The sequence below is a fragment of the Hypomesus nipponensis genome, chromosome 1 (assembly GCF_054491055.1).
Source record: "Hypomesus nipponensis isolate SF chromosome 1, ASM5449105v1, whole genome shotgun sequence".
Lineage (NCBI taxonomy): Eukaryota > Metazoa > Chordata > Actinopteri > Osmeriformes > Osmeridae > Hypomesus > Hypomesus nipponensis.
The window spans coordinates 5,044,521-5,070,000 of NC_140361.1; the positions used below are offsets into that span (position 1 = coordinate 5,044,521).

The window sequence follows — 25,480 nt, forward strand, 5'->3', positions numbered from 1 at the left end:
CTGAGAGAGGGTGTGCGTGTTTATTTTAATAGGTCCTCATCCGAGCGCCTTAATAAATCAACCTGCTGGATGACGTCATCATGGATGAGGTCACCTTGGCAGTGAAGACTGACCGCTGTCTGCGCCTTCTCCTTAGTGTTCCAGGGTGCTCAGGGGAAGTGTAGGGTGGGTGAGACGCACCACAGGGGCAAAGCAAATCGCTGTGCCTGGACACACACACACACGCGCGTGCGGGGTTTTCAAATATGCACGTCCATGCATCGATCAATCCATAGGTGCTGTTTCGCTTTCGATATGTTTTGGATATGAGGATTTCTCATGCCTTATTGCGCAGTATTAAGTGAAGTGTGACAAGAAAAAAAGCAAGGAGAGAGAGGTGAAGACTGCAGCAAAGGGCCCGGGCCAGATTTGAACCCCGTCCTCTGCGGTAAGGCCTCAGTGCTACATGGAACACACACTTATCCAGAGCCCCCCCCCCCCCCCCCCTTCAATGTACCTTGACCCTTGTAGCAGCTTCAACCTATGTTTCCTACTCTGCACTTTCTATCAGCTCTTCAAACTGTTTTGGGGCCCAATAGCAGGGCCTTCTGATCCCATCCTTACTTTATTTCCTACTTGTGTTCCAACTGTCGCTCCTATCACTGTATTACTGGACAAAAGAAGGATTCCGTTCAGGCGTCCCAGAGGGCAGAGCTTCTCGTATCTTTAATCTGATCTGTCTCCTCTACGGTCTTTATCTGGCTCTCTCCTATCTCTCTCTCTCTCTCTCCTATCGCTCTGCTATCTCTGTCTCTCTCTTTTTCCTATCTCTCACACATTTTGCCTTCACTGTCTCTCTCGCTCTCTCTCTCTCTCTTTCTCTCTCTCTCACACACACCACACACACACTTTCTCTCGGGTCAGATTGCACTCCGTCCACGTCCAGTGGTAGTTAAGGTGTCGCTAGGGACCGAGGGGTAACAGTTTATATTTGATCAATGCTAAGTGTCTGAGGCGCCTCGTGTAATGTCATCACGTTCCTGCGTCCAGCCCCTCAGAGGCCCAGTAAGCTGAGTGTAAACTTTCTCTGGACTCAATATGCCAGGCTGTTAAGGCGAAAATTAAAAGAGGGAAGTTTATGTTGGAACGCACACTGTAAGGTGATACCCCTCCATCTGTGTGAGTGACACTTTGAAAACAAACAGCACAGGCAGAAGGGTGCTCTACGATAGTGTATCTCTCCGAGGAGAGAGGTGGGAGGGGGTGAAGGAGGACAAAAGAAAGAGTCACAGATTGTAGGAGACGAGAGCAGGAAATGTTGTGTTTGTGCGGCACATGTTTTGTACAAATGGGAGGAAGCTTGGTTGTGTTGTGGGGTGTGTAGCACAGGGTGGTGTGTGTGTTTGGATGAGGGAGGATGAGGGGGGCAGTTCAGCCCAGACACGACGCCACACCACAGCCCCAGACTAGATCCAGTGCAGTTCAACTTTCCAGTCCATTAGAAAGCATATGGCAGTAAAAAAAAACAAAAAAACAGACAAAATCCACAAAATACTGTACAATAAAAATTAAAAGACAGTTTTACCGATGTTTCCACATAGGTGACTGTTATTTACTACTGGTAGCAATGCAGTGGGCAGACATTAGTGAACCGAAGGAGGAGAAATGTCTAGGAAAGGAAGAGTTCCCCTCCTCTATGTTGGTAGTATTCTAATGGTAGGGTTGTGCTCTTGCATTTCTATCTCAGTAGGGTACATGAGAGGAGCTCTTTGGAGCTGAAGATTACACCTATCTCATCTGCTGGGATCCAATTAGCCGTTGTCTGTCACATGCAGCCGTCTACTGTGCAGATAAGGACCCCAGTCTGAGAGCTCTATTCTGAACGTTGACAAGAGGAAAGAAGCTGCTTGGGAGGCTTGTCCAGGACGTCTTTTCAGTCCAACAACAGATCCGTTTGTTTGGAGTGTCGGGCTCCAGACCGGCTCCACACCGGCGTTTGTGCCAAACGTACGAGTGTACGGTGAAATGTTTGGATCCCTCATGCAGACACGACGCAGCACGCTACCAAAACAAACTCCCACCACCGCTGAAGTTCAGGACCTCTCTCCCTCCTAACCAGAGCTGGCAGACAGCGTCTCTCCATTCCCCTGGCCTTTATTTAACCTGATCTGTTCTGTCAGGAGTCATTTCGAGCCTGGCCAGAGCTTGTGTATCCTACTGGTCTCTGTCTCGTCAGTGTGGCTGAGAGAATGCTTTCACATCGTGGGTTGGAGAGGAGAGGACTATGAGGAAGAGGGTGAAGACATCGTCATTAACAACCTTGTCCCTGGCGGCCTGCTGTGTTAACGTCCTCACAACTAAACAGGGGGAAAAATATATTCTAGTTCTCTGGGCAGTGGGCTTAAACGCTACACTAATGCTGGTGTTTCTGAAGGGTCTTGTGTAGCTCTTAGAACGGTGTAACATTTCATCATGTTAATATGAGTACAAAGATGCCTCCAAGCTAGACCTTTTACAAAATCAAAATGTAAAATCCTCCCAAATACGTTTCGCTTTCTTGAGTCTAAATTACAATATTCCCAAATAGTCTTTTTTTTCCCAGGCCTGTTCTTTCTCATCACCTGTACACGCTGTCAAATGTAGATATAGGTGAAGATATGGATGTATTGGAGATATAACTGGATATAGCTTTATTCTGCCTCCCGTTCTCCAAGACAGTTTTCTTTGCCAGATATGTCACACAGATAAGAGTTATCGATTGGCTTCTTAGAGGGGTGGACTGAAGCAATGGAGCGCCATCTAGTGTTAGAAGTGGACTTCTGCAAAGCCTGTTTGCCCACCGATGTTTGAGAAAGTCTACAGCACGAGACTCACGGTCTTCAGAGGTACTCTTGATACAACAGAATCGAGTAGTAGTGAGGCCCCAAAACTGTAGTGAGGCCCCAAAACTGTAGTGAGGCCCCAAAACTGTAGTGAGGCCCCAAAACATCTAATACGTCTCTATAATAAAACCGTCGATGGTGTTATTGACCATTTTGTTTCCTGGAAGTTAAAGCTCTTTCACATTAATCATTTGGTGTAAAGACCCCTCTTTGGGAGATTTTAGCTGTTGATACCTGTGTACAGAGAAAGCACATATGGCACTTCTGTTTCAAAATGTGTTCAGGTGGTGGGAAAGGACACACACACACGTTCAATAACAGAGCTCAGAGCTGATTGGGATCCCAGGAGGCTCCCTGCCCCTGCCCATGTTGTTTTATATGCACACACACACACACACACACACACCTACACACTCCTCTCTGGTTGCAATTAACACATTCTCACAGGTTGTATTACATGTTAATGACCTGGATTCTGGTACATTGTCAACACTCCAGTGTATCTCATAAGGCAATTAAATTGTAAGAGGAAACCTTCTGGTACAAAACAATAACTTCACCCTTCTCTGGAAACTTCTAAATGCATGAACAACTGTCCTCTGCTTCCTCCATGACCTTGGTAGAAGTCCCTGACTCTGCAATCCTCCACAACCTCCCTTTCTCTACCTACCCTTTATCCATCTCTTCTTCCTTCCCTCTCTCTCTCTCTCTCTCTCTCTCTCTCTCTCTCTCTCTCTCTCTCTCTCTCTCTCTCTCTCTCTCTCTCTCTCTCTCTCTCTCTCTCTTCTCTCTCTCTCTCTCTCTCTCCACTCTCAACCTCTCTCTCTCTCTCTCTCTCTCTCTCTCTCTCTCTCTACTCTCTCTGTCTCTCTCTGTCTCTCCACTCTCATCCTCCCTCTCTCTCTCTCTCTCTCTCTCTCTCTCTGTCTCTCTGTCTCTCTCTCTCCACTCTCATCCTCTCTCTCTCTCTCTCTCTCTCTCCACTCTCATCCTCCCTCTCTCTCTCTCTCTCTCTCTCTCTCCACTCTCATCCTCCCTCTCTCTCTCTCTCTCTCTCTCCCACCCTCTCTCCATTATTAGAGTGAGGTCTTATGCCCTGGGGCCCCATCGTCTTAACAGCTCTCATTTTTACTAAATCATCTCTCTCCTCCACACCATATGCTCTCTCCTCATAACGCGCGTCTGTGAATTAGCAAGTCCTGTGATTTGTGAAGCTGGGTGATTGGATTGGAGAATTTTACTTTCTGTCACTTAAACCCCTTCTTTCTGTTCATCTTTTCTCACTATCTTTCGCCTGTTGAATGTTTTCATATCAACATTTCTTATATTTATTTATGCATTTTGTACTTCATGTATGGGTTTTAAGGTAGAGAGGGAGATGGAAGGCAGGTGAAGGATAGATTGCACCATTATGAATTGGACGTGAGCGCATTAATCATGTCCATTATATGGTCCTCATCATTAGACAGTATCAGATGCAGCTGGAGCTATGATGGTTTTGTACATTGAAACAATACTGCTGAGCGTGCTGCATTGTGATTATAGCCATCAGAGCATCATCTTATAGGGTGTGTCATTCCAAAAAACATCCATCACTCCAAGCATTAGCTAATGGCTTTTATTAGCCAGTAAGATCATTGAGTTAAATAACTGTCCATTTTCTTGGGAAACCTATTTCTTTTACTGGAATCAAGAACCCCCATGTAAAGTACAGTATTTTCTAGCTGGAAAACAAATAAATCCTTATATGACGTTTATAAACGTGCATATACCATACAGTTACAAATCCCAGGCTTACCTGAGAACACAAAACACGTGCCTGGGTGTCAAAACCTCCCGAAACACGATCCCATCCCAGTCAGCTCTCTTCACCAAATGTTTACCCTTCTGATTTTTAAATTGTGAGCAGTCGTGAGCTCTCTGCTTGGCACAGCGGACTAGGAATTCTGACCAAGATAATGATCACTGAAGGGTCTAAGTTAGATGCCTCGTTGAGAGAGACCAGACAAGACCACCATATCCCCACCCTCGCCCCAAACACTACCACTGCCTCTACTCTTATCCAATCATCTCTGACATTGACCATTCACTGGCTCTAACCTCATTATGGCATTTTTAAAGAGATTAGGGACCTTAGACTAACCAAGATGCAACCAAACAGACCATTAGGAAAGCTTGATTCAGTGTCTGAAAAAGGTTGTGAAGAATGAATAGAAAAATGGAAATAATGTCAGCCAGTCCCATGCATATTTGTATTTAATTGACACAATGGTACGGTCCTAAGTATTTGACCTGTTTGGGCTTTTGTCACTCCCGCACCTGCCAGTGACTCTGTATCAGAGCCCATTGTGCACTGTTACATGACCTTCAGCACTGTTACATGACCTTCAGCACTGTTACATGACCTTCATACTGAAGGACAAAGGTTCACATACTACATGGTTCAGACACAAGACCACACTACCACGCCCCAAGCAGAACTCATATGATGACAGCCATAGTTTTATTCACTTTAGTTGCAACAGCAGCGGTAGTGGTAGCATTCACACACACACACACACACACACACACACACACACACACACTTCCAGCTGAAAACATCTGCAACATCTGAACAACTGCAGGTCTGTGTTGCCACGGAGACCATGTTGTAAGCTGCAGGAGGTCCTATTAACTTATAGAGCTGTGAGATGTATTAGAACATTCCCATTCCCATCATCCCTCGCCCTTACCACACACACACACACACACACACACACTATCTTATCCATGCCCTTTCTCTGTCCCTCTCTCTCTCTCAATCACACACACTTGTAGAAAACATGTATAATAGACCCCTCACGACTGATCTCTCCCATTTCATTTATTGGAGCCAAGTACTTAGATGCATAATGAAGACTTACCATCCTGGGGTCAGCTCTTTCACCCCCTCCACCCTTCCACCAGCCCTCCCACCCACTTAGCTGTTTGACCCCATCCACCTTCCACCAGCCCTCCCACCCACTTAGCTAAACATCTCCTCGTTCCCGTCATCTGATTAGCCACAACATCCCGTCCCTACTTGGTCACCCCTGGCAGGTTCATTAGGTTCCTTTGCCTCACTGCTGGCTGATTCACACAGCAGATTAAGGTTAGGGTTCTAACAGTATTCAAATGTAAACGGTCAAGATTAGTCTTATAAAATGGCGAAAAGCGGACATTTGTATCCTCCTGAGGTCTCAGATTGTCTGTCCGTCCTTGTGTGGTCTTTTCATCCATTATGACTGACATTTTATTACGATCATAACTGTCCAGGAGAGGCTGCAATGCTGCTTGGCCCCAACCGGCAGAAGAACATACCGGAGAGAGAATTCAACCAAATGGCAGAAGAGAAATAAAATTGAATTAACCAATAACAAATCACCCCGCGTACCCATCCCCTCCTAATATCCTTCTTTTTTTTCAGTAACTCATCTGAATTTGTTCAACGTCTTTCAGGCATGGAGCCAGAAAGGCTTTTACATCCATAAAGGGTATGGATCAGGGTAAATCACATTAACCTGTCCAATTTAATTAAAGTATCGACAAAACATAATAGATACTTACACGGGGTTGGAAAAAAAAGAAACGGAAGAGAAAAAACTATTTCCATTTATAATTTCCATCTAGTCTAGCATTTTCAGGGGCCGCTGTGGAATGTCCATGGCCTAAGTAGGGCGTTTTAAACACCCATGGGAGCATTTGAGACCATTTATGATGATTTAGACGCTGACTTTTTTTTTTCTTTTTTTTTTTGTTGCAGTTTTATTTTTTCTTTCCCTCCGTGTCGGAGGCGAGGCGAGGCTGGTTGGGTTGGTGTAATGAAGCGAGCAGACGTCCTGGTATAGCCTGCGTCAGCGCTCACCGCACTGCTGTGATCAATAGTGGAATATTTTTATTCATAAAGCGGAGAGTTAATTAAATCAAGGAGTCTTTGGGATGGGTGTTCGACACTGAGCAAGGGCAGAGTAGAGAAGCTGGCAGGAGCTGCATACCAAGTCCACGGCAACCGCCAAGATCTGATCAGCAAACCATTTTGACCATGTACAAATGGATGCTTGTCTATCTCTCCCTCCATCTTTATATGCATCCCTCTATCCATCCCTCCTCTCAAATGCTCTGCGATACTTTCAAATGTCAGTCAGAGGACAGTGTAAGAGAAGTCTTAACTTAATTCACCAGCGCAACCCTAAGAGAAACTTCTAAGCAAATACAAAATAATAATCCAGATTGCTGATGGATAACAAGCTGTACACTGAATATGCCCACACCCCAGAGAGTGGGATTTACATTTGATTTGCCAACTTCCACAATAAAATCACCACTTTAAACTCCACTTTATAAGGGATAGATTTTGTGAAATGTAGAATGAAAGCAACAGGGAATACCACAGTCCTCTTGGTGTATTTCGAGAGAATTACTGGATTGGAGAGGGTGGATATATCTGAACAACAGGCTTGTGTTTGTATGGCTCCACAGAGGCATCTTGCCACAATGTTACCCGATTCACAGACCACACAAACAGGCGCACACACACACTTACGTACACGAGCTAGCATGTTTTCCTGTCCTCTCTTACTCTCCCAATGAAAACCCTCATTCACCCAGCCTAAGTAAGAGCTACTGTCATCCTAAAAGCCAATTACAGTAGAAACCCTCTTTGAGAGGAGTAGGAGGAGAGAGGAAGGGTGGAGCAGGGGAGAGGAGAAATCCAGAGCACATTGCCGTTCCAATCATCGCCATAACCCCAGCTATAAAACACTGTAAAATGAGCCAACCCCAGATCAATATTTATTATTCTCTTTATACATCTTTATTGAGTAATGTTACACCCATCCAAAGACATAGAGAGGATGAGAGGACTCTAATAACACAGTAGAAATGGGGATAGGGACACTAACTGTACAGCTAGCCCTGGCTTTGAAAGAGAGAGAAAAGAAAATGAGAATGGGGAGGGGGGGGGAGAAAGGGTCACCGCTTGAAGGTGTCTCAAGTTTCATAAAACAAAATGTCTCCTTTTCTTTGTCCAGGCCTCAAGGGAGGCGTGGGTGGGGCTCCTCTCTACCCACATTAGAGCTCTCCCGCCTTTCTCTCTTTCGGTAGTGAAAGATGCCAGAAATGTTTCATTTTTCATAGTCCTGGAAGCGAGGCTACTGTAGGAGCTGGTGAGCGGTAAAGAGGTTTGGCACCTGCAAAAACGTGGCTGTAACCACGCTAGGTCTTGGTCACCCGCACACCCTCTGGTGACGCCCCTGCCTGACAAGGGGCATATGGAATACAACATAAACATGTGGTTTGATGTTTTGATAGGCTCCAATAAATCTGATACATGTCTAATCTACTGTTACTGCTTCGAGGCCTGGGTGTTCCCCCTGGCGGATTCTTATTTCTAAATAGGGGACACGTGCAGGGAGACAAAAATGACAATGAATGGGATGTTTTCTGTTCCCACTCATCCAAACGCATACACACGCACAGCTTGGAAAACATGCATTAGATGGCATCTATGAAAGGTTGAGTGAAAAGACATGGGCAGCATTGTAGAGGCACTTCAATACGAAATGTGGCTTCATTCCTCTTTTTCTGCGGATCACAGGATGTATATCGAGCCGTGTGTGTGTGTTTTCCTTGCGAGAAAATGTGTGTACAGCACTGAATAAAGGGTTAAATGTAATATTAAAGCCAATGGGGGTCAACCTGGCTAGTATCATTCACTTCAAATGAATAATGTAATTTAATATGGTGGACAGGCTAGCAGTGTCTGCTTCAAGCTCCACTCCCATCTCTCTTTCCTCTGGATGGGAGCAGGGTACAGCAGGTCATTCTACCCACTGTTTGAGGTGGAAGGAGAACATGGGTCTGGTTTCAATCTGCAGCGGACTTTGCAAGGTATCATGTTTGTATTGACCACAAGATAGAATGTGGAATTTTGTATTATTGTGTGTGGCAATAATTGACATCATTATTTTAAATAATTTTAGTTGGAGATCCTGAACAGTGTGGTTTCACACGCTTTAGTCAGAGTTTTGCAAATTGTGTATTTGAATTTGGAAAGGATGTGTGTGTGTGCTTGTGAGAGTCCGGCATAACAATTCCTTTGACAAGCCTTGAAGTGCAGTCCTGCCTGACAGGAAGTGCATTAGGAAATTCAGTTAGGCATGCAGATAACAGACCTGACACAGGCATGCTCTGGAGAGGGTGGCTGATGGGTAATGTAGTTAGACAAGGAGGAAACCGCACTGGACTGCAGTACAGTTCCACCTAAGAGAAATATCAAGGGAAACATGAGTCCTTCCTAAAAGATGAAGAAAATAAATGGTCAGATCTAATCATGGATATAGCATTGATCTGAAGTTAATTTTTAAGATCAAAGATATTTTTTTTAAATAACATTTGATAAATTACAGACTTTTTAACACCTCTATTCCAACCAGAACGTTCTTCAATGATTAGAAACGCTGCTAATCAGAGCATAGCTACAGCAGGAGGAACTCTCAGCAGACCTCCAAAAAAGAACTGTGTCAAGGTATATCTTTAGCTCTGAGCATGACAGTGACCTGAAGCACACAGACCAGACAGCTGAAGGGGCTGCTGGGCAGGTTCTTGAACATCCTTGAGTTGCGCCGTCAGAGCCCAGACTTGAGTCTCATAGAGAATCTGTGGAAAAACCTGACGAACCCTTCCAGTCTGGGAGGAAGAATAGGGGAAACTTCCCCAATCCAATAAGGCTGCCCTAACTGATGCCAGAGCACCTCTAAAATAGAGGGTCAGAATACTAATACTACTGTCATATGAGCTGTTAGCTACTGAATGACCAACTAGCTTGGTATAGGGGAATGTCAAAATGGGTGAATATGCGGTTTAGGTGATGATATTCCATGCTTGATCAACGCTGTTCAAAATGATTGGAAAAATAGTAAACATATTTTATTATGATATTTTAATATGTAGGACGAAAGGGAAAAGGTAATTATGGTATAGCCCATTATTATAATACTCCCTCACCGCAAAATGTAAAGTATATTTTTATTAAACATTTTGAGGAGGTTAAAATGTAATGTATCTCAGCCAATATTTGTACACATTTCCTCAAGATAAAGTGAATGTCATAACATTGGATGTCAATATCTGTGTATTGGGCTACTACACCTTTCTGGCTAGCAGACCTTAAGCCTGCTTTGTTGTGCGCTGTCTCTATGTGCTCGTGACTGTCCTGTACATGGTGTGTGGAAGCGGTTTGTGTCTTTGTCTTGTATAATGCGGGTTTCCGTGTGTTCGGCCGCCCCTAGGACGTTTCCTCCCCGCAAGCTTGGCTCTGATACCCTTGAATGTGTGTTGTTGCTAGGCTTTTATCAGTAATATGTTCTGGTGCAGTCTGGTTGTCTGGGCATGGGGCCTTTAATGGAATCAATAGGAGATTTATAGCTGCCTTCCTGGGAATTAGAGAAGGGGGAGGGCCAAAGTAAAATAAAATTAATGAAATTTGCAAGCAGATTGTCAGTGTCAGGAGACTTGTGGACTCCCACCCCTCCTCCTCGTTTAGCGCGTGTGCGTGTCTGTGCGTGTGTGTGTGCGTGTGTCTGTGTCTGTGTGTGTGTGTGGGCTGGAGGGATATTAGGGTGTTTGCGGTTCCTGTGCCCTTTTAAGCCGGCAAAGCCGAAGCCAATATCTGCCAGATGACAGTATCCTTGTCTCTGAATTGCGGGTACTGAATCACCTTCAGTAACATAAGACAGGGAGGACACACGGCACACAGCTGGTCACAAGACCGTGTGATGTTCGCAGGCAGATCACTGGACAACTGAACAACTGTTTGTTAACAAGTGTTTGTTAGCCACCTATCACACAATATTTAGAAGGAGATAAAAAAAATATGTAAGAGTGAAGAACACTTGGATTGGGAAGCACTTTTAAGAGGCAAAATGTTGTGGTCTATTGCTACTAGGGAGTAAGCCAATAATTATAAATATTGTCGTCAAACAACTATTACACACATTTATTGTATATGTGGTTTTGATACAAGAAATACACCAAAAATATACCGTTTGTTTTGTTAGGTTTTGTCACTGCAGCAGCAAATGGCTTACCTTATGGAAGGACAAAAGGAGTGAGAGGGAGGGAAACAGAGAGAATGTAGTTTAATTACCTAACTCTATCCTTATTAGGCAATAAAAAAATACTACACAGTAAACAAAACAATAAAACATTAATGAGCAAAAAGTCCTTTTAAACTCCCAACTTCTCCCCATTGACCCATACGTAACGTATGAATTTTCCACCTGCCAGACATGAAACATTCAAACAATCAGGCTTTGACTCAGAAACAATAATTAAAGAGGGAGAGAGGGAGAGAGAGAGAGAGAGAGACAGAGAGAGAGAGAGAGAGAGAGAGAGAGAGAGAGAGAGAGAGAGAGAGAGACAGAGAGAGAGAGAGAGAGAAACAAGATTTCATGATTTCGTCTGTTTTGCATTGACGTTGTCAGAATGGGCCGGAGATGAAAGAAGGACTGTGAGTGTTAGTGGGACATCCGGAGGTATAAACATCCATCACATATTCTACGGCTATATTGCAAATTAGAAGCATCGCGTTCGAAGTTATGCTTCTCAAATGTTGGCCTTCTTTGGGGATGATACGAACCACACACTTTGAGTGAAGTACTCACAAGAACTGCATGCTTATACAAGTGTACACAAAGAAGCATGCTTTTCATATTAAGTCAAGGAGAAAACTCCAGCCTCACATCGCTTTTCAAATAAAACAGGCCCAGCTAAGAAATGATGGATATTGAACACGTCAAGAGCAATAAACCAAGGTTAGTTAGAAATCCTTTATCGTTATTCTAAACACAGCACTCTAATTAAGATCTCTTGCGTTAATTAAACTTGACTTGGCTCCCACACCCAATTTACATACATTGAAAGGGTGAGGGGGAATCTCATATTTCATAAGAGGTGGAAAAGAAGGGGCGTTTCTCTCATTCTTTTCTTATCGACGGATGTCGGTGTAAAAATGGAGAGAGATAGGGGCTGACAGAAACAGAGAGCATGTTTGGATCCATGCTTGATTGTGTCTTGTGATTGGTTGTATTAATGTTGTCAAGGTCACGCCCAGCCGAGGTCTCCTGTTGTAACATGTTACAAGACGGCATGACGGGCAGGCAGACATCCCTGATTAGGCCGATATTCCAGACTTCATTTGTATCCTCCCGGCCAAGTAATTGCATTCTGGTTTTCAAATTATGTTTTGCAGGCAGGGCTCTACAAACAAACAAGCCTAATAAAGTTTATCCAAAACCATTGTGACACAACCAATGTGCGAGGGCCGGCAGGCTTGTAATGTGTGTGTGTGTGCGTGTGTGTGTGTGCGCGTGCACGCACGCTTATGTTTAGCGTTCTCAAGTTACTCAAAACGAATTTGATTGCTTCATTTTTCCTGGAGAATAATGAATTTCTCGTGGAGGGCTCAACAAAAAGATCTAGAAATGTTTCTTCCATTGAAAACACATTTTAGAGTAGAAGATGCATGGAGAGTAAGGTAAAAAATGACGTTTATGGTCTATTGACCAATTACACTTGTGACTTCAAAGAGGACCTTCTTTACTTGGCAGCAGAAAGCTGGCACCTCTGTCCGCATGCTCTTGACACACACACACACACACACACACACTCACACACACACACTCACACACACACACACACACAGAAATAAATACACACACAATCTGAAACCTGTCATGTCTTCATACAAACATTCTTTATTTCCTGTTTTCCAGAGACCTGAGTGAGAACCAGATCCAGGCGGTTCCACGCAAGGCTTTTCGTGGGATCACTACTGTCAAAAACCTGTAAGTACCTAAACCCTCCAGTCATACCTCTCCAATCACATTCTTCCTTTCCCTTAAAGCAACTGAATTAGCAAGCATCCATTTTCTTATGCCAAAAGGACACAAACACCTGGTCATGTTTGACTGTTCTGGCTGAGGGGAAGGACTTCCAGACTGAATTTGTCTGAACAGATGTCCAGTGTTCCCATCAGTCACTTAGGACCTGCTAATCTGCTAATGGCCAATGCATCAATCTATGGTCTGGCTGATTAAGATGTAGGTTTTTCTGCTTTGGCAAACATGTCAGTTCTGCTAGTCCTCTGTTCCTCAAACAGATTTCACACAAATGAAAGAAAATAGTTCAAATCATTTTGGGGGGATTTCTCCTCAAAGATACAATATACAGTTGAGGTTCAAATCCTTCATACTGGAGCTCTACAGTTTGCCTCAGTCTTTAGTGGAACACATGTCTTCATTTCACTGCACAATTACTAGGTGATGGAACTGTGGACCTGGGCGCAACAACAAGGGATTTCTCCCAGCCAATACCACCAATCAGTTTACCAGAACAATAAACAAAATGTTGCCCTCCCTCTAAACCTCCTTCTCCTTCTTCTCCACCATATGGTCCAGACCCAGCCTTATCACTGACTCACTGCAGTTAATAGGGAAATGTCTTGAAAGTGTTGTTAAGCTGGAGTGTAATGATCCAATGTCTGTTTGGAGTTAAGGATCAGTGCCAGAATGCGGGCTGGCTCGGGGGAGGTCAGTTCCCAAGGCTAGCTTTCAGGCTGGCTCTGGGTGGCTTCCTCTCCTATCTGATCCACTCTCCCTTTCATATGAGCTACATTCTAGACTGGCTTTCTTCCTACATCCCCTATCAGTTTTGAATGTCTAGGAAGAAGAGATAGGAGGTAGCAACATGTGGAGAGTAGTCATGAGAAAAGAATTACAAGTCCTTTTCATCCAGTTCGACTGAGGGTCATTTGTCAAATCAAAGCCCTTTTTTTTCCCAAGCAATGTCACAGAGGGCTTCACACATGCCCATCGAGCTGCATGAACCTGAGGGTCATTCGTGGTAGTGGACAGTCCATCTGAAGCTACTGGTGAATTACAACAGCGTTTGCTGACCTGCGTGTTAGTGAGCAACGGCCAAGATATAAAATATGTGTTTGACTTCAGGTGGCCCTGGCTGTTTGGCTGTGTCTGTCTGACGGCCCTATGGTGGAAATGAAAGAGACTTTCTGGCCCAGATTAAGCAACACAGGTTGGGCCAGTGATGCATCTCTCTGTAACTTCACCTCTGACCCAGCCCAGCCCTTAGCTCTGGCCCATTCCTCATTCTGTACAGCGCTTCTAGTCCTTGGCCTCAACCTTGGCTCTCACACAAACTCTCTGAAACAGACTGAAGTGTTGATGTACTGTAGTCAAATAACGTCTCAAGATAATTAGATACAGTTTATGGGCAATAAAAAAAATAAATAATAATTTTTGAATAATTAAATGAAAAAAAAGAATGATTTGTATTTAAATAAAACACAATGTCCCCTGAATCCAAGCCTTTTGAAATGGGCAGATTCTTTGGGAGGTGTTTGTGCTGTTTCTGGCCTGCGGAGGTAATGACAAGAAGGGTGCCACAGCACTGGTCCCAGGTCAGAGTAGCAGAAGATGACGACTGCAGCACTGGTCCCAGGTCAGAGTAGCAGAAGATGACGACTGCAGTGCTGTCGATGGATGTGTACACTGCGCGATTACATCTCAATTATTTTTGTTTTTGTTGTCGTCTCTCCTCTTTTAAAAAGTTAAACGTACCCATTGACAAAGCTACAAACGTGTATTTGATTTGCAAAACGATGCATGGTGCATGTCAAATATGTTTTATACGTTATATAGCGTGGTGAGCAGCCTCGGGTGTCCGTTGTCTCCTTCCCAGGATACACGCAGCCTGCAAGGTGACTCCTGATTTATTAGCTCAAAGGCTCGGCTTCTCCATTTTCTCGAAGAAAAACTTCAGACAGCTTCCCTGTAGGCTCAGCCATTGATTTTCTCACGTGTTCCCCTCTCTCTCCCTAATGCCCCTTTTGTACAGGCTACTGTAGGGACACTGCGCTGCACCCAGGGGTAAACACACACACACACACACACGTACAAACGCACACTTGTGGTCATGTGTACACACACACACACACACACCCTGGTACATGAACACATGAAAAAAAACATGCACACAATCACTTTCCCATACAGACCAATGCAAACACACACTCATCTCACCCTGGGATCCTGAAGCAGCTTATTTGGACTCTGAACGGCACTCTTGAGTGGCATTTACTCACTCCGCAATTAGACTGCCTGCCTTTTGTTCAAAAAGACAAGAAACTGGCAAGGATGATTGGCAAAGCCTGTTACTGAACCAGGGAGACATCCCACAGGTCACGTTTATGTGTATGTGTCGGAGAGACAGAAATTGTGTGTGTGTGAACCTGGGATGTTGAATTGCACTGCTTGCTGGGTGCTGTCATCGTGTCAGCTCCTTCCGCAGCCTGCTGACTATCAGACATGTCAGTCACAAACACAGTCTGTCCGTCAATCGACTTCATTCAATCCATGAAGAAGCCCCCCTTCTCCCCCAGCCCCTAGCCAGCTTCCCGTAGCCTCCCTCTGTGCCTCCCCCTTGCCTCAACCTCTCCTCAATCACTTTATGCTTTCTATCACTCCCATGAAAGCTGAGAAGGACCCAGTCGTCTTTACACGCCTCTCTACAAAGTTCCATTCTCTTCCTGTTCCAGCCTTCCTTGGCCCCCACTCCTTCCATCTTCTCCCTGCTAACCCCCCCCATAACCCCCCATCCCCTCCATCTTCTCTCCCCTCCATCCTCCCTCCCCTCCTCCCCTCCCTTCCCCTCCCCTCCCCTCCTCCATCCTCCCCCCCTCCCCTCCTCCATCCTCCCTCCTCCTCCCTCCCTCCCTCCACTCCTCCATCCTCCCTCCCCGCCTCCTCCCTCCCTCCCCTCCTCCATCCTCCCTTCCCTCCTCCATCCTCCCTCCCTCCCTTCCTCCATCCTCCCTCCCCTCCTCATTCTCCCTCCCTTCCTCCATCCTCCCTTCCCTCCTCCATCCTCCCTTCCCTCCTCCATCCTCCCTCCCCGCCTCCTCCCTCCCTCCCCTCCTCCATCCTCCCTTCCCTCCTCCATCCTCCCTCCCCTCCTCCATCCTCCCTCCCCTCCTCATTCTCCCTCCCTTCCTCCATCCTCCCTTCCCTCCTCCATCCTCCCTCCCCTCCTCCATCCTCCCTCCCCTCCTCCATCCTCCCTCCATCCTCCCTCCCTCCACCCTCCCTCCCTCCCTCCCCTCCTCCCTCCCCTCCTCCCTCCTCCCTCCTCCATCCTCCCTCCCTCCCCTCCTCCATCCTCCCTCCCTCCCTCCCCTCCTCCATCCTCCCTCCCCTCCTCCATCCTCCATCCTCCATCATCCATCCTCCCTCCTCCATCCTCCCTCCCCTCCTCATTCTCCCTCCCTTCCTCCATCCTCCCTTCCCTCCTCTATCCTCCCTCCCCTCCTCCATCCTCCCTCCCTCCCTCCCTCCCTCCCTCCCTCCCTCCCTCCCTCCCTCCCTCCCTCCCTCCCTCCCTCCCTCCCTCCCTCCCTCCCTCCCTCCCTCCCTCCCCTCCCTCCCTCCCTCCCTCCCTCCCTCCCTCCCTCCCTCCCTCCCCTCCTCCCTCCTCCATCCTCCATCCTCCCTCCTCCTCCCTCCCTCCCCTCCTCCATCCTCCCTCCCCTCCTCCATCCTCCCTCCCCTCCTCCATCCTCCATCATCCATCCTCCCTCCTCCTCCCTCCCTCCCCTCCTCCATCCTCCCTCCCCTTCTCCATCCTCCCTCCCTCCCTCCATCCTCCCTCCCCTCCTCATCCTCCCTCCTCTCCCACCTGGGTGTCTCTCGTCCCTGGGGGTTGTAAAACGCTGGCCGCTTCATGCTCTCCTAGCCTGGAGGCTGTGCCAGCTCGCTGTTTGTTTGAGTTATGTCCGGCACGCTCAGGGGTAAGTTAGTTTGAGTTATGTGTGGGGGCACTTACCCTGGCATACGTAGCTTGCTTTAAGACCTGCTCATACCAGTGGACGTGTTGTTGCAGATGGCGGCGTTTAGCCTTTGATGTTACGCCCTAATCCCAGCGTCCCCCTCTCAGCATGGAGACAAAACCGTTCCACTGAATGCTCTCTACCTGCACACAACAAGCCCTTCTCACACTTTCATCCACATATCCGTAGGTGTTCCATTTAGATTTTTCTAGGCGTACGGATTATGTAATATTACTGTTGATGGGGAATCTTGACGCCTGCTTTGTGGTGGCCTTTCATGAGTCAACGCCCATGTGACTGGGCTGGATAGATGAGGAGCGGGGCAGGACGTCATCCGGCCGGCCGGCCGGACAGAGAGGCACCCAGTGTGGAGGAAGTGAGGAGAAAGAGAGAGTCATCAGGTCCATCCATCTCTGTCCTCCCTCTGTCAGTCCTCTGAGACAGAGGAACAGTCACTCCTGTCCTCTCTCCATGCTAATCAGAACACTGGAGCACCATGATTTATCCCCAGCTCTCCTTTGTGCCCTTCCTTCCCTGCTGCACTCTCCGACACACACACACGCTCGCGCACACACACACACACACACACTCTGACAGTGACAGATATTCAAAAATGGGTGCAGAGACATGGACAACACATGCACAGCGCAGGCACGCAAGTCTACGCGCCAATGCAGACAGTCACACATCCTCTGGGAGAGCTGGCAAACACACCCACACACACACACACACACACACACACACACACACACACACACACACACACACGAGTCCACGTAAGACATGCAGTACACACATACACCACACTAATCTCATGGTGTACACATTGTCATCGCTGATGAACATCCATCCCCCCACTTAATCAGTCCCCGTTTTAGTTTTCTGTCTAAGCTGATAGTTTATTAGAACATCTTTCTCTGTGCGTGTGTTTATGCAGAACATGTGTGAGATCATTTTGGCGTTTGTGCACGTATTTGTGTGTGTGCCTGTAGGTCCACCATTGCTCTCTGTTTTCTCCAGTCTGTTTTCATGCTTCTGCAGATGGGTTAGAGGCAGCATAGGGGCATTAAACTGCCAATAGTGCTTATGGCTGGGATGATTGAAGAGCCAACGTAATTGGATTGAAGGAAATTAAATTTGGGATCTCTATTCACGATCACCACCAAACACGCGCGCGCACAGACACACACGCACTAACGCACGTACACACTAACACACATACACAAATAGCCCTTGTCATTACTTTGGATTGATAGAAGTCATGTTAATCATTGTAGCAATTTAAATGTGCAAAGCTGTCAGAATCTCGATGAAAACTTAACTTTGAAACAGCAGAAAGCAGCGTTTCTTTTAAATATCGGACTGTGGTGCAGTTAACATATTACTTCAGGCCTAAATGATGTTTTAGTTAATTAAGCCAAAGCAAGATTTCCATTCCTTTCAAATCCCAATAGCTGTGTTGAGAGTGTGCCTCCGCTTGGCTTTTATTCCATCAGTTGTAAAGTATCTCATGGGTCTTAATTAGTAGAAGGATTAGAGATCGAAGAGAGTGGAAAGCTGCAAATGCTACATGATCAAAAGAAAACTAATCTTGGATGACAGTCTACCTTGTTCTGTCATTTCAAAATAAAATATTTTTGACATTTTGGGTGAACTATCCCTTTGTGTGACAGGACAGCCATTCAGTATGTTCCTCTCGCACTCTCTCTTTCACTCTCTCTCTCTCTCTCTCTCTCTCTCTTTCACTCTCTCTGTCTCTCTCTCTCTCTCTCTCTCTCTCTCTCTCTGATCTCCCATGAGGAATCGCTTTTCTCTGCTGAGCTGATAAAAGGATGTCGGAAACCAGGTGCCTCACAAGAGAGAGAGCTTGGATTAAAAAGAGTGAAGAAGGAAAGAGGCATTAGGAATAAAGAGATTGCATTTAGAGAACCGGGACTTCACTCAAGCAAAAAAACAAATCAAATGTCAGGTATTGTCAGCTAAAAGAGGGATTAGGGCTGAAGATACGCCGAGAAAACAGATAGAGGAGGAGGAGCAGGAGTAAAGACAGACTGATCTTTTTCTTCCGTTATGGCCACTGGCGGACAATACATACACGCTGTCTGTCTGTAACAGGTTAAATGTCCCGCATGCCTCCGCTGCGACGCAGAGGTACCAGTGAGAGAGCCCTCCGACTGTCTGCCCTTTGGATCCAATCATCTTCCATTCATCTCGCTTCGGAGAGAGACAGCAGCCGAGGACTGGAGGGGTTGTTCAGGGGAGGGGGGGTGTGTGGGGCGTGTGGGGGGGGGGGGCACACTTAAATTAAAGTAAAAGGGAGCAAAGGGGGAAGAGGAATGAGTGCCGTGGCGAGCGTCTCGGAGTCCAGCGTCTTGACGGGGGCTGATTTACGAAGCCTCTTCTTTAATGAAATTGTTTCAGTGACAGGGCCAGTAAAAGCTTGTAATGGATTGGGTGCTCTAATGTAATGAAATTACTCCCTTTCGGCCCCCCAAAAAAAGGCAGGGAAAAGGGAGAGGGTGGAAAGGTTGGAGGGAGTGGGGGAGGGAGAAAATGCAATTAATATTTACGGACACCAGACAGATGTGGGGGGCTGCACACCACAGTCAGCATCCTGCTCTCTCTCCCTCTGTTCTCTCTCTCTCTCTCTCTCTCTCTCTCTCTCTCTCTCTCTCTCTCTCTCTCTCTCTCTCGCTCTCTCGCTCACCCTCTATCTGGATCTCTCTGTCCCTCTCTCTCTCCCTCTCACAGGGCAGTGAGTGCAGAGGGAGGTGATAGGCTGAGAGCAGACAGGCCACTTTAGCCAGTTGGTTCTCTTCTTCCTCCCCTGCTCTCCTCCATCTCTTCCTCCTCTGTCTCTTCCCCCAGCTGGCAGGCAGCGTGCGAGGTGAGAGCTTTGCCTTAGCGCTGGTTAGCATGTCAGCGCCGGTGTCCCCTCCCCCCCCCCTCCCCATCACCTCCACCCGACCTACCCCCCCCCCCCCCCCTGTCTTCAATCCCCCCCTCCCTTCCTCTTAGGGATGGTAGCCCCTGGCCCCTCCCCCTTTTGCGCTCACAGACCTGCTGCTGACTCCTGTCTCTCCTCTCCTCTCCTCTGCAGGCAGCTGGACAGCAACCACATCAGCTGCATCGAAGATGGAGCCTTCCGAGCCCTCCGCGATCTGGAGATACTGTGAGTAGCCAGACAGCCCCCCTCCTCCTCCTCTCCGCTCCTCCATGTCACCCTTTTCCGCGCACCGGGGATATCCCTTCACCCCTGGTCTTCCTTTCTTCCTGTTTGTTCTCCCTCCTTGTCGCCCCTGTTTTATCTCGTTTGCCTGTTTCTTCCCTCTGTTCTTTCTTTCTGCAGTTTTTTCCCCCCTCTCTCCCTCCTTCTTTTCCTCATTTTTTTTTTTCTTTCTAGTTTTGTTCTTGCTTGCACTCTTGTTTGGTCTGGTTCTTTTGTGTGTGTGTGTGTGTCTGAACGTGCGTGTGTGCCGTGCACGCGTCCGTGTGTGCGTTTTCACATTTAGTCTTGAATGTCCTTGCAGAACGGGTTTGCGGAGGCGCGGCAAAATGTACCTGTTCATCCTCCCAAACTCCTCCCGTGTTGAGGTGCTCTGTGTGGTGACTGCTCTTTGGTGACTGCTCTTTGGTGACTGCTCTCTGTGGTGACTGCTCTGTGGTGACTGCTCTGTGGTGACTGCTCTATGGTGACTGCTCTGTGGTGACTGCTGTGTGGTGACTGCTTTGTGGTGACTGCTCTGTGGTGACTGCTCTGTGGTGACTGCTCTGTGGTGACTGCTCTGTGGTGACTGCTCTATGGTGACTGCTCTGTGGTGACTGCTCTGTGGTGACTGCTGTGTGGTGACTGCTCTGTGGTGACTGCTGTGTGGTGACTGCTGTGTGGTGAGCGCTCTGCAGACACTCTCGTTCCTCTTCCCCGCGCTGCATTGTGACAGTTGGCGGATACGTCTCGCTGGCTGCTCCGCTTGTGATTCACTTTCTCCCAGCCTCCCCGGCTGCACGTGCCGTCGCTGCGCGAAAGTGTTTCTGCAGGTCAGGAGCCTGTGACACGTGTGTCCTGATTGAAACCCTGTCAGAATTGTACATCTTCGCTGACAGACTTGGTGTGGACTTGGAAACTGTGGCTAGCGCCAGCTTGGCGCTGGGAGCATTGCTCGGCGAGGCAGCTGTGTGGTAGCTGCTCAGGGTAGGATGAGGGAGGCTGGGTGGTAGCTGCTCAGGGTAGGATGAGGGAGGCTGGGTGGTAGCCGCTCAGGGTAGGACGAGGGAGGCTGGGTGGTAGCTGCTCAGGGTAGGATGAGGGAGGCTGGGTGGTAGCCGCTCAGGGTAGGACGAGGGAGGCTGGGTGGTAGCTGCTCAGGGTAGGATGTGGGAGGCTGGGTGGTAGCTGCTCAGCGTAGGAAGAGGGAGGCTGGGTGGTAGCCGCTCAGGGTAGGATGAGGGAGGCTGGGTGAGAGTGGCGGGTCGTCAGTGGACACAGAGCCATCTGTCAGGTGGTCTGCAGGGGTTTAAGTGTCCCTGTCACCCACCCCTCCTCTCCCCACACACACACACACACACACCACCCTCCCAATAAAGCCGCTGTCATCAATGACGAACAGAATCCACTTGCACCAGAAGGTCATTTGTCTCGCAGTTTTAAAACGCGTCTATGATTTTCATGCGTGTCACACTAACAGTTATGCTGTTTGGGGTTACAAAGTGTAATTAGAGATTTGAGGAAAAAAACACACAGACCTGGGATGGTGTGAATGGAAGCTGCATTCTCGCCCTGTTCTAGTACTACGGCACTGTATCGTGAGTCTCTGTCGCACACACACACACACACTGTGTGCACCATCTGCTCAGCCCATTGGAGCGGCCAGTTTCATGACCACAGCACAAAATGGCCCGGTGTAGCCAGTGTGCTTGAGTCGGGGATGACCACGCCAGCTAGCAGGGGCTTATAAAAGCCTTCATGTGTGTAGATTCAATTTTCATTAATAATCCAACACTTTCTGCTCCGCTTCACCACCGCCCCATTACCGACTGTCCATCCGTGGATTACGAGTGTGTGTGAGTGTGGTTGAAGATGATGATGTAGATGCGTGTTGTTTAAAGATGATAATGTCCACAGATGTCTATGCAACTGTGACAGAAGTAGGATAATTGGATGGAGCATGATTCTGTAATTGCAGTAACTCAACCCCCCCCCCCCAACCCCCCTGTTTTAATTAGTGAATATTTATCAGAGGGTTAGTTTGTAGAGACTGCTATTTTTGTTGTTAAAATGTTTTTCCTTGTATGAGAATGAGAGTTACTGAGATTGTTTATGGCCCTATGCGCTCGTCCTCTTGGTAGGTGAATATGCAGTGGTTGTGCAGCTGTTCAGGGCCCCTGGACGTCTACGGAGGTTCCCTCTTCCACTCTGCAGAAGGCTCCAGATAGTCTCCTGTCTCCTTCATGTGATCAGGTCATATCACTGCATTAAGACGACTAGGTCTTTCAAGAACACATCATTTGTTGGTCCTCTATTGGATCTGCCAGGGGAGTGGCAGGTGCCCTCCTCCAGCAGAACAGAGTTGACTTGGGATGTTGGATGGATGGTACAAATGTCTCAACAACCATTGGTCCATTTGGAATATGGGCACCCATTGGTCCATTTGGAATATGGGCACCCATTGGTGCATGTCGGCGAGGACTCCTATGATCATGAAAGACAACAACTAAGACCAAATATTATTCCTCCTAGAATTCCCCACATGGTCAGTTCTGCCAATCAAAGGTAATCCTTGCATTCCCCCTAGTCGCTAATTAGATGTGGCTGATTTAGCAACAAACTAATGCTAACCACGGCAGTCATATTAAGTGTGCCTGCGTGACTTTGAATGACTGAGTCCAGTTTAACGGCCACCAAGCATCACCAAATAAATTATTGGCCCTTTCTGGTGATGAATTGTAATTTTGATTTAACGTAACTTGGCTAATGATGGGACTAATGACTTCAAAGCTCTATTGGACGTTCTTGCATATCGTACATGTCTTGCATCTCAATGAACTTTTAGTACTGTACCGTAGGCAGCACACTGGTAGGCTTACACACACACGTACGCACACACACACTGCAAGGGAAAGGAAACATGTGTGGCACGAGTAAAGTCCAAATTTGCTCATTATTATTCATAGAAGTAGTTCAAAATCATCTACTTGGACATGCAAAAGAGCTTTTTGATGTGAATATCTACTTTACAATGAGCTCCCGCATTGAGCTCCCACCAGTTTCACTCGAATTAATTCGATTTAAAAAGGGTAATAAAAAGATATGCAGTACATAGATGTAGGAATATATTTTCCAAAGGTCATATTCTTGTATTTTCATAATTTTCATTGTTAATGTACACCATTATTTGACCTTAAATACAAAATATTGTTGGAAAAATGCTTAGATGAATCAACGGTTGTATTAGCATATCCAAGAGCTATCTCAAGCAAAAGTTTCTATAAAAGGAGTTTCAGAGTTTGTCTGCAGGCTGTCTCTGGAACCCCCTGTGCTTTTACCAGAGTGGTGCATAGCCATCTCACACGCACACACACACACACACTCTCACACTCACTCCTGTCCGACCAGCAGTGCACTCTCTGGAGCGAAGGGACCCCTGCATATTTTATGACCACTTTTCAACAGAAATGTTTCTGGCTCTGAACGAGAAGGTTCTTGAGCCTGCCAGCTTCTGACGTTTATGATGAGAAGGGGAAGTGAGGAGCCACTGTGCCTCAAGGTGACTTTCCCCCATCTTACATCGATAAAAAACTCTTACATTTGTCCATTACAGCAGTCTGCCCTCCTTTCATCCCTCCATCCATCCACCCAACCCTTGCCAAATACTGTCATTTGTCAAAGCAGTCACTCTGCATTCTCTTGACAACTTTGGCTGTAACCTCCTCTTTCCCTTCAACCGCACAAAGTTGGCTAAACTATTGTAACCATGTTGGATCCACTCTGCCCCTCGTCAGTGTTAAATGGTCATTCTTTCTCCCTGATTTGTTTTATACTCTCATAGTTTTATACTCTCATATTATATATAATATATATATATATATTATATATATATTAGTGCTGTCAAACGATTAAAATATTTAATTGCATTAATTTCATAGTTAACTCGCGATTAATCACAATTAATCGCATATTTTTATCTATTCTAAATGTCCCTTGATTTCTTTTTGTCCCATTCTTTTTTCAAATTGTAATGCTCTTATCAACATGGAAAAGTGGTTTGGATTGCTTTGTGCAAATATTTTTTTTATTGAAAACAACATTGCAATCGCCTGGCTTTGACGAGGGGGCGGAGAATTTGCATGAATCGCATCAGCTGTGTGCTTGGCCATCAAGTGGTATTTCAGACTGGACGTGCTGCGATGATAGCTCAGTTTACAATGACAAAACACACAGATCACTTTGGTCTTGTCAGGGGAAACCATTTATCAACTTTTTAAAAGTAAACTTTCCATTCAGAATCTTATTGGCATCCATTTCGGCGTCTCGCGCTCGCCATCCACTCAAAACGTAACGTTAGCCTACTACCAGAGAATGTCTAATATTACTGTCACACTGACAGCACTAATATATGTATATATATATATATATATATATATATACATATATACACATATATTAGTGATGTCAGTTTAACGCGTTATTAACGGCGTTAACGCAAACCCAAATTAACGGTGTCAATTTTTTTATCACGCGATTAACGCTCTTTTTGGCCTAGCAAACTTTGTGGAAGTTGGTTTTGGAACTACTTGGGCAGTCCTGTACTCCCAAATGTGGCCCTCAGACAACAACAATGTGCTCTTGTAAGAGAAGGTTGCAAGGCAGTGGATTTCATGCCTTCAGGGTTGATTGTTGGTCCTGCTTAGTTTATCCAAAGGCATCTTATTCCTCTGACGTTACACATGCCATCTTTAACGTGAAGAGACTTTAATGATGTTTTTAAACATCTGGTGAGAGAGAAACACTCCAGCTACACGCACAGCCATGGTCCAGTAGGACTGTATTTCTTTGCTAACCCCTGGTGTGTGTGTGTGTGTGTGAGACCGCTTGAGGTTGTGTGGCAATGGCGTGCCTTTAAACTTTTAAAACGGCATTGTCTGGCTTAATTGCGATGTGAGATGCGGTTGAGACCGTGCATGTTGGGACGACTTTTATGGAGGTAGATGGATCTGTCTCTAGCATAGCAGATGATCTACAGCTCATTGGACAGGGCTGCGGCTCCCAGCAGAATCGACCAGCACATTGCTGTGGCTGCGTCTCGTCCCAGGGCTGTCGCGCGGGGGCACGGAGAGTGGCCGTTTGATCTCAACCTAAACGGATTAGTCCTGAATAATGTTTTCTGATATGTGGACTGGATCGAAATATGTTTGGGGGTTTGGCTGCCCCTTTGCAGCAAGGGCCCTGTCAGGTGACTTGTCCTGACCAAGGTCTTACCACTGTCCTTCTTGTCATCCCGGCTTCCCAAGATCAACATAATACACACTGTGCCTTCTGGATGAAGGCATTTGTGTGGTTAGTGTGCCGACAGAGATGCTCATGGAGCCCAACACCAACCATCAGACCAAAGATCCCATCCCTTGTTGTGCGAGGTCTGTTTTGTTTCTATGTGTGTGAAGTTGCCAAACCATCTCCACTAGCCCCATCACACGCTAGCTCCAA

General features: G+C 46.7%; 1 protein-coding gene across 1 annotated transcript in view; it reads left to right on the top strand.

The window, feature by feature from the left end:
- The window catches only part of slit3 (slit homolog 3 (Drosophila)), a 130,920-nt gene that overhangs the window by 59,115 nt on the left and 46,325 nt on the right, over positions 1 to 25,480 (top strand). Inside the window, exons 5-6 of the mRNA XM_084706883.1 lie at positions 12,653 to 12,724; positions 19,880 to 19,951. Coding sequence (XP_084563009.1) covers positions 12,653 to 12,724; positions 19,880 to 19,951 — 144 coding nt within the window. The remainder of the gene's footprint in view (positions 1 to 12,652; positions 12,725 to 19,879; positions 19,952 to 25,480) is intronic.